General features: G+C 31.2%; 1 protein-coding gene and 1 long non-coding RNA gene across 2 annotated transcripts; one reads left to right on the top strand and one right to left on the bottom strand.

Annotated features, from left to right (window-relative positions):
- Positions 1-1,023: 1,023 nt before the first annotated feature.
- Positions 1,024-5,040, top strand: LOC149513507 (uncharacterized). The gene is made up of 2 exons (XM_089748190.1): positions 1,024-4,021; positions 4,444-5,040. Exons 1-2 carry the CDS (start codon positions 1,090-1,092, stop codon positions 4,839-4,841), a joined length of 3,330 nt encoding a protein of 1,109 aa, XP_089604316.1. The 5' UTR covers positions 1,024-1,089; the 3' UTR covers positions 4,842-5,040.
- A 2,343-nt stretch (positions 5,041-7,383) lies between these two features.
- Positions 7,384-8,707, bottom strand: LOC149513506 (uncharacterized). The gene is made up of 2 exons (XR_016330206.1): positions 8,035-8,707; positions 7,384-7,898 (listed from the first exon to the last, which is right to left on the bottom strand). It is a non-coding gene; the product is annotated as an uncharacterized LOC149513506 (long non-coding RNA).
- Positions 8,708-10,216: the final 1,509 nt, after the last annotated feature.

Here is a 10,216-nt window from a genome sequence, read left to right as displayed (position 1 = left end):
TATTTTTTTAAGACAAGTTAGTATATATGAATTTTATATATATTATAAATTTTAAAAATTTGAATATAATTTTGAAAAAAAAAAACTAATTTATATGTATATACTTATATTAAGTAGATAAAATTATTTCGTTTATTGCACAGGTCACAATATAATAATAGCATAAATTATTATATTAGTATTTAAATTTAGAAAAATATTTATTTCCTTTTGGTGTTGAATATACATGTATGAATTTGATTTTCGTTCTTGTGGAATTGCTGAAATTCAGATTCCATATTTCTTGGTAAAGTCTATTTGAGTGTATTATGGTTAATTCAAACTTGAGAACGTGGAAACGAAATATATGGACTTTGAATGAATTAGAATTTCAAGTCCACGCATAAGCTCTAAAATATTTCACACATAACAAACAATTGAAAGTCAACTTAAAACTTTCCAATGAAGTGTTTGCAGTGAGCTATGGACTGCATCCAACATGTGATGAGTAGCTACCAATCAAATTGAAGCAAAATGAAAGTTCTAGTAAAATATTGACAGATTAGAATAAATATGAAAGAAAATGTCCACTTTCTTGATTTCAAATTCTTAAACTTCAACATCCATCAGACGTACAAGATGGGCATGCCCTAAATTTCTTGCCATGTTGAGGTGTATATTTCTGTGACTTTTCAATTCCTTTGCACATATAAATACCTGTCCATGCATGCAAGTCACAGAAATAAGCGCAAATCAACCAAAATAAAATCATCTTTTATTTACTTTATAAAAGAAAATAAAAAAAAAATCAGTAATCAGTTATCTACAAAAAAAATTTTAATTTAATTTAATTAACTTATATAATCACAATAAATTTAAAATTTAAATATCAATATTTAAAATGTTTTTCTATACTAGAATTTCTTTTATAAAGAAATTTCAAAGAAATTGATTTAAACGTAAAAGACCCGCAGATTTTAAAATTACATTTTTCCACTTGGATGTTTCGTAGAGACTGAAATGCTCTAGTATTTTGCATAAATACCTGACCATGCCAGCCAATGTAATTTACAACAATTAACAAACAATACTTTTTGAACCATCCAAATCATGGCATCTTTCATGATACCATTCAAAGCCCTGTTCTTCCTCATAGTTGTCCCGCATCAGTCTCCCTCTGTTTTTGCTTCTTCATCCTCCATTGCTGCAAATGAAACAGAAACTCTTCTAAAATGGAAAGCTAGCCTTGACAACAACACCCAAACTTTGCTCTCTTCGTGGGTTGGAGGCAGCCATTGCAACTGGGTCGGAATCACTTGCGACTTGGCTGGAACCATCACCGATCTAAGCCTTCCAGATCATATGTTGAACTTGAAAGGTACACTTCATAGTCTTAACTTTTGTTTCTTCCCTAACCTGGTGTGGGTTAACCTTCGTAACAACTCACTGTATGGGCCCATTCCCTCACACATTGGGAACCTTTCCAAGCTTATCCACCTTGACTTGTCACACAATACTTTTTCTGGGAATATTCCATCCGAAATTGGCTTACTGAAAAGTCTTGAGTTGATTTCCTTATCAAATAATGAGATCAATGGTTCCATTCCACAAGAAATAGGGAAGTTGAGTTCAGTTTCCAAGATCTATTTCTATGTTAACCGTCTACGTGGTTCTATACCTGAAGAGGTTTGCAACCTTTCCAAGCTCACTGAGCTTGACTTGTCACAGAATAATTTCTTTGGAAGTATTCCTTCTAAAATCGGAAGGTTGAGTTCACTTTCTATACTTGCCCTTAATGCAAACAATCTCACCGGTCCAATACCTATTTCTATTGGAAGCTTGCATAATTTGTCCCGACTTATCCTCGTTGACAATAGGCTCAATGGTTCCATACCTAAAGAAGTTGGAATGATGAAGTCACTTAATATGCTTGATCTTTCAAGCAACCAACTAACTGGTCCTATTCCAACATCTATAGGAAACTTAAGTAACATGGTATGGCTCTATCTGTATAGAAATCAGCTCTCTGGTTCTATCCCCAATGAAATAGGATTGCTTCAATCTCTTAACACGTTGCAGTTGTTAACAAATCATCTCAATGGTGTCATCCCCACTTCCATAGGAAACTTGACCAAATTGTCCAGTCTTTTACTTAATGGAAATGTGATTTCTGGCTCAATACCTCAAGAGATCGGAATGCTTAAATCTCTCAATCAATTGAGTTTGTTCAATAACCGTTTCTCTGGTTCAATCCCTGCTTCAATTGGAAACATAACGAGGCTTGTGGTGTTAAGTCTTCGTTATAATCATTTATCAGGGCCAATTCCTTCGTTCAGCAATCTTACTCATTTGGAATCATTCCAAATATCGGACAACCATCTTAGTGGTCCATTACCCGAGAATGTATGCCTCGGTGGACAACTCAAAATGCTTGGGGCTATTAACAACAATTTGAGGGGTCCGATCCCATCAAGTTTAAGAAACTGCAAAAGCTTATACAGAGTTAGGCTTGAAGGAAACCAGTTGACAGGAAATATATCAGAAGCTTTTGGTATATATCCTAATTTGAATTATATTGCATTAAGCAACAACAAATTTTATGGTGAACTTTCGCCAAACTGGGGGCAATGCCATAATCTAACAAGCCTACGGATCTCCAATAATAAGATTTCTGGAAAGATACCACCTGAGCTGAAGCATGCAACTCAATTACACGAACTCGATGTCTCTTCAAATCATCTCATTGGTGAGATTCCCAAGGAATTGGGAGCATTGACATTGATGTACAAACTTTTGCTAAGTGGCAACCAATTTTCAGGCAAAATTCCACCAGAGATTGGAGTTCTTTCAAATCTAAAATATCTTAACTTGGCATCAAACAATTTGAGTGGACCGATTCCTAATCAACTTGGAGAGTGCTCAAAGTTATTGGAATTGAATTTGAGCAAGAATAAACTTGGAGAAAGCATTCCATTTTCAGTAAGCTATATAAATGGCCTTCGAAATCTAGATTTAAGTCAGAATTTACTTATTGGGGAGATACCACAACAGCTTGCAAAATTACATTCCTTGGAAATATTGGACCTTTCTCACAATATGCTCAATGGTTCCATCCCAAATTCTTTTAATGATTTGCAAAGCTTGACGGTTGTGAATATCTCTTACAATCAATTGGAAGGCCCTATTCCCAACATTAAGGCATTTCATAAGGCTCCATTTGATGCCTTAAGAAACAATAGAGGCCTATGTGGTAATGCCACTGGATTAATGCCTTGTGTTCCTATCACTAGCAACAAAAAGGGTCATAGAAAAAGAACCAGACTCATCATTTTGATTGTGATTCCAATCTTTGGTATTCTGCTTTTGCTATTTATCATGGCCGGAAGTTTCCTTATTCTTTGCCAAAAGAACCAAACCAGAAAATCTGAGTCAATCGAGGCACAACTTGGAGATTTTTTCACATTGTGGGGATATAATGGAAGAATACGCTATGAGAACATTATTGAAGCCACTGAAGATTTCAGCTCCAACAACTGCATTGGTTCAGGAGGCTATGGAGCTGTTTATAAAGCTGCGCTACCCATTGGTGAGGTGGTTGCTGTGAAGAAACTTCACCAATCTGAAGATAGCATGATTTCCAACAACTTGAAAGCCTTTGAAAGCGAGATTCATGCTTTATCAGAAATAAGGCATCGTAATATTGTGAAGCTGTATGGCTTTTGTTCACATCCAAAGAAGTCATTTTTGGTTTATGAGTTTGTAGAAAGGGGAAGTTTGAGAATGGTGTTAAGCAACAAGGACAAGGCAATGGAGTTGGATTGGGAGAAGAGGCTAAATGCTGTAAAAGGAGTGGCCAATGCCTTGTCTTATATGCATCATGACCATTCACCACCGATAATTCATCGAGACATTTCCAGCAACAATGTTCTTCTGGATTTGGACTATGAGACTCATGTCTCGGATTTCGGCACAGCCAGACTTTTAAAGCTCGACTCTTCCAATTGGACCTCACTTGCTGGCACTTTCGGATACATAGCTCCAGGTATTTATTGATATCTTTTTTAAAAAAAAAGATACTTTAAACATGTCATTGTTCAATTAAAAGTGTTAATTTTGTGTGCAAATTGATGCGTTAAAACAAAGTTCAAGTAGTATTATGATTGTAACTTTTCAAATTTTAAGAACCAAATTAATAATTTTACTATAATTTAAGTATCGAATGTGTAAAGAATCTTTGAAGTTTAACACTTAATTTTTCAATATTCAATATGTCAAACTCATAAACTAAATGTAAAATTTTATTAGAACTTTTCAATTTTCAAATAATCTTCTAAACATTTACAACTTTTTTACAACATTATTTTTATAATCTTCTCAATATTCTTTATTCTTACATAGTAGTGTATTGATAAGATATATTTCTTGCTTAATAAAGCACATTGATTAGATATATTTTCTAAGCAGAGTTGGCTTATACAATGAAAATAGATGAAAGATGTGATGTTTACAGTTTTGGGGTGCTAACAATGGAAATATTTATGGGGAGGCATCCTGGTGATTTGATTTCATATTTACCATCATCTTCATCAGCATCAACATCGACATCAGTACCAAATGACAACCAACAGATTTTACTTAAAGATGTGATAGACCAACGTCTTTCACCACCGGTAAGACAAGTTGCAAAGGATGTTGTATCTGCTACAAAGCTAGCATTTGCATGCTTGAATGGCAATCCCCAACTTCGGCCAACCATGCAACAAGTTGCTGAAGCCCTTACCCGTCAATCGTGTCCATTGGCCAATCCTTTCTCAATCATAAAATTGGGAGAATTATGGGATCATGAAGTTTGCAGTGGCTAATATTAAAGTGATAACAATTTGAAGAACAATTCTAAGCACGTGTATTTGTTTTCAATCTATTTCTTTCTCTCTTCTTTGTATTGAAAATGTTTAAGCACTCTAATAATATAGCTTTTGTAGTGAATTGGCTGTGACATAAAATAGCTGTGTTTAAGCACTAAATTTGTATGTTTAGGATTTCCTATTTCTAAAATGTAACTAATGGCCTGACGTAAAATTTCAACTTTTAATATCAATTGTAATATTGTTGTACGGATTTGCTACAGTACTTTCACTTTGGAATGCTACAGTAATTCTAATATAATTTTTTTTATTTGTTTGAACAAGCAAAGAATACAATTGGTGACTACACCAAATTACAATAAACATAATTTCACACAACAATCTTTTGATTTTATTATTTATTGGCCATTTATTCTTATACACACTCAACACATGATTTTTTATAATTTCATCTTTTTAACTTTTTTTCACTCCCTGCCTTTTAAATCATTCAAAATTTAGTTGTAATTATATTGAGTACACTTGAAATGGACTAGAGCGATGATTTTGAAGTATATCTTATACGTTTAACTTGTACTTATTTTTTACTAAAATGCTAAAAAATATCATACTTTTCTCACATTTCTCGAATAAATTTTTATCTTTTTTTTGTCCAATGGATAGTATAAAGCATTATTCTTGTTTGTCTTATTTTACATAGAACTACTTAAATTCATTTTTTTTATCACATCAATGGTAATAATTGTCTTTGTGAAATCAATGTTCACAGTAAAAATATAAAAATTTAAATTGAGTTATCATTTACATGGTATGTAATGAATAGCTTATATAGTAGGCCATATTAGCATCGCATCTCAAAGGTTTTTTTTTTTTTTCAAATACATGCAATGCAGATGTTGGCATCATAGAAAGAACTACGACATATATGTTGATTTGGCAAGAAATAATTTTTTTTTCGCAGTTTTCATCTTAAAAAAGAGCTTCATGGAACAAAATTGTACTTTAAAGATTTATTTAGGGAAAAAATAATATTTTAAGGACTTAATTGGATAAAATAGAAGGGTGGAGGCCTATATGAAAAATTCAAGCGCTTATCATCACAAAATATTTTTCATTTTTAATATTTAATTATAGTCAGTGTTTGACTGTAGTTAAATTCAATCCAAAATTTTTAATAATAGTATATAGCCAATAAAATACAAAACATAATTATTAACAAAAATACAAAACATTTTTTCCCAAACTAAAATTTTGAGTTGAATTTAGTTCAACATGTTTTCAAATTTATCCTAAAAACATTTTGACAATCATTGTGTGAGACTAAACTATTAAATCTCAATGAATTTCCATAACTATTTTATTCTTTTCCTCCGTTTTGAATTTTTATACCATGGTGAAGAGTACTCTTGTTTGTTTATTTGGAAAACTACTGGCTTTGAACAAAACTAATTGTAAAAAAAATTGGTTCATTTCACAAATAATTTTTATTGCAATTTTGTAATTAGCCAATCACAATAAAAATTTATATAAAGTCCACTATTTAAAAGTGTAGATTCTACATAATTTTTTTATGAACTCTACATAACGTTAAATTATAATTAATTAATTAATTAATTAATTATACTACAACAATTGTAAATGATATGCTCCCAAAAATTATACATATTTTAAGATTACTATGGTAATTTTTAATTTTACAAATTATTTTTAAAGTTGTTTTGTATCCATTTAATATTTGGATAATTATTTTATACAAAAACACAAGTAGAGGGTTTTTTAAAAACTCATTATGTCTATTTAAGTAATTAATCAATTGTCAATTTTTTTATAAATATATTATATTTAGACAAGTGAATTTTTTTATCCATTGGATAGGGGATAGGAGATAGGAATGGTGGGGTTTGAACTTCACCTCACATGTCTTTCTAAACCTTCTTAACCATTAGATCAAAAAGTTGAAGACAAAAGTTAATCTTTCAATTTAATTTATAAAGTTTAAAAATTCTACTGCCAATAAATAAAACTATTTTTTCTTTAATAATTATATAAGTTAATTCATTTAGTTCTTTTATTACTTAATTATGAGTATGTGATAAACTAAAAATCTTGTAAACCTTTATGGGAAGCTTAAAATATTCACTCATATATTAGATTTTTTTATTTAAAAATAATTTCCATGAATTATTTTTCCATTAAAGAACATAATTTGCACTAAAAATTTGATTTAACAATAAATACACATAACTCACTAAAAATTAAGCTCAAAACACCATTTTTTATATTAAAAAAATAAAAAAAATATGCTAAAAAATGCTTAAATTATTATAGACACCCTAATTAGTCCGGACCCAAACCCATTGAACCTAGCTCAATAAGACCCAAGTTATCAGGCCCAATTAGCCATTCTTTTATTTTTTTTATTTTTGGGTTGATCTTCGATTTTTATTATCTATCTTTTTAGATTTATCATTAGTCTTTAGGTGATAAAAAATGATAAAAAAAGTAATAATACAAAAATAGAAATTTGGCCATGTAGGGATGGTGGTAGAGTCGAGGATGGATTGAACTTGTAAATTTTTATGATAATACAAAATTTCTGTTGACGCTGGACTTAGAATCAATAAGAAACTCTTCTGATTGCTCTTTATAAATGGGCAAATGATTAGAGAAAAAAGATCATCAAATTCCTAGCCTAATTCCCAGAAAATTCATTCCTAGCAAGAATCACAATTCAGCACTCAAGCTCAACTTCTCAACTAGTAACAACACACAATTAGAAACAAAATTTTAGCATCAATACAGAGGGCCAAAAAAAAATCAAAAGGATCATAATGAAGGTTTGACAGTAAGGCTTTGGAATTTTCAGAGGTCTTGAATCGCAGGGTTGTCGAGCCTAGCTTTCAAAGGAGGTCGAAAAGGCTCAGAATGACAATGGAGCATTGTGATGGCTAATGGTGATGGCACCACCAGTTTTGATCAAGCCAATTCTACCACCATCTTTCATAGCCAAATCTAATCTCCCGCATCGCACCAGCAATCACAGAGCAATATGACCTATATCCAACGAATACCCAACAAGGCAACAAGTTATTAGCAAGCTAAAAAACACAAAGAAAAATAAAAAGGCTGAGTAAAAAACCAAAGGAGATCAGAAATAGAAAAGAAAAGACAAGTAAAAAAAAATGAAAACCTGAAACCTCCCTGGTAGTGGCAGTGACAGGTGATGATTGGCGTGACTTCTAGAAAATCTAAAAGGTGAAGACGTGGAGCTTGATGAGAGAAATTACATATTGAAAGTTGGGGAAGATCCAATGGTAGAAGTGACTAAACTAAAGAAGGAAAAAATCGTAACTTGAATGCCAAATCTACGCTTTAAGGAAGCGATTTGCAAAAAAAAACAAGCCCATATTCAAGATGAGGAAAGCAAGAAGTAGCGATGGAGAGAATTTTGGCTTGATTGGTAGCCGAATGGTGGTGGAGTGCGATGGCACCGGCGGTGGATCACAATGGTGCTTGTGCCAAAATCTGGAAACCTTTAAAGTTTTCAACCCAGGTTTTTTTTGTCCCTAGAGAGAGAGGGAGAGAGAACTAAGGCAGAAAAAGAAGGTAAAGGTGAGGTCTGAAAAAAGAGGATTGATACTTGGCTTATATAGCCATGTAAAACGGTGTCGTTTTGGATATTAAAGAAAAGTAAGATCTACGTGTTTTTAACTGGGTAACCCGACCCATTGGGTAACCTAAACCGATAACCTGTCTCCTTGTCCTTATGGTTGAGCCAAGCCTAGCCTATCCATTAGCTGCTCCAGTCGGCTCTTTTGCCTACAGCCGAGCTGTAAAATCGGCTAAGCCAAGTTGTTTTTTCTTTTTTGGTATTTTTTTCATTTTCATTTTAATTAATTAACTTATTTTATTTTTGAAATAGCTTGTATGTTTGGATTTTAGGAGAAAATTAAAATAATAAAAATAAAAATAATAAAATTTTTTAGAAAAATAATAATTATCCAATGATAGAATTTATAGAAATTTCAAATGGTAAATTTCTATAAAATTTTTAGGTGAGAAATTTTTGTCTAAATTTGTCCTAAATGGTGGAATAATTTAGATAAAGTTTCAATAACAATAATTAATATTTATTTTCAAACAAAAAAATAAAATTTTGTATGAAAATTTTGATAATTATCCAATTATGAGATTCTTAGAAATTTCAAATGGTAAATTTCTAAGAAATCTTTAGGTGAGAAATTTGTTTAAATTTGTCCCAAATTGTGGAAGAATTTAAATGAAATTTCAATAAAAAAATAATTGTCATATTATTTTCTTTTAAAAAAAAAAGAGAAAAAAGAAAAAGAATTTCTAAATAGGCCCAAATGGTGAAAATTTAAAATTTTCAAAAAAAAATTTCTAAATTGACCCAAATGGTAGAAAATTTAAAAGTCCAACAAAAAAATAAATAAATAAAGAAAATTTCTAAACAGGCCCAAATGGTGGAGAATTTAAAAATTCAAAATAGAAGATATTTCTAATTGGGACCAAATGGTGGAATAATTAGATATATTTTCAATAAAAAAACCAAAAAATCCTTTCGACGACGGAGCTTCTTCAAGAAATTAAGTGGGATTCTTGAATACTCTTGAGGTAAGAAAATATTTTTAAGAATTCTACCAAATTGATGGAAGAATCTTATGAATTATTTCAACATAAATTTTAAAACTATTAGAATAAAGACCCTAGGATAAATTTAAAATAAGATAGTACTATCCTTTGGATGGGCATATAGGGGTGCTATAACCTTTCACACATGTAATCGAACTTCCAAATCCTATTCTAGTTTGTAGATCCAAACCTATTCTTTTAGGGACCCTTAGCCAAGTTAAGAGTTCTTTAAGAGGATAGATTTCTTAGGTGGCCAATCACACCTGGTTAAAAAAGATTGGTGGCGACTCCATTTATTAGCTATAGATTTTTGAATTTATATGTTATCATAATTATCGTTCAACCAACCAATATAATTAATTTCATCATTAACAAGAATATGAAGAAATAAAATATTACTTCATACCCACAAGTGAAGCCAAAATTGATTTCTTTTCAACATTTATTTTATAATCTTTTCAATATTCGTATATAATACTTAATAGTGTATTGATTAGATATATTTCTTACTAAATAGAGCACATTGATTATATATGTTTCTTTAAGTAGAGTTGGCTTAGACAATGAAGTTAGATGAGAAATGAGATATCTATAGTTTTGGTTCTAATAATGGAAGTTCTTAGGGGATGTATCTTGGTGATCTTCTGTCATATTTATCATCGCCGTCAGCATTGGCATCGGCATCAATACCTAATGACCAACAAATTTTACTTAAAGAT

Source organism: Durio zibethinus, chromosome 19 (genome assembly GCF_047325235.1).
Source record: "Durio zibethinus cultivar Kanyao isolate XHJ-2024 chromosome 19, ASM4732523v1, whole genome shotgun sequence".
In the NCBI taxonomy this organism is placed as follows: domain Eukaryota; kingdom Viridiplantae; phylum Streptophyta; class Magnoliopsida; order Malvales; family Malvaceae; genus Durio; species Durio zibethinus.
This window is presented reverse-complemented; position numbering and strand designations above follow the sequence as displayed.

Bases quoted from the DNA above. Each gene is read 5' to 3' on its own strand.
- LOC149513507 (XM_089748190.1), top strand. From the start codon at position 1,090: ATGGCATCTTTCATGATACCATTCAAAGCCCTGTTCTTCCTCATAGTT. The intron at 4,022-4,443 runs GTATTTATTGAT...TTTTCTAAGCAG, and splicing joins TTTCGGATACATAGCTCCAG to AGTTGGCTTATACAATGAAA.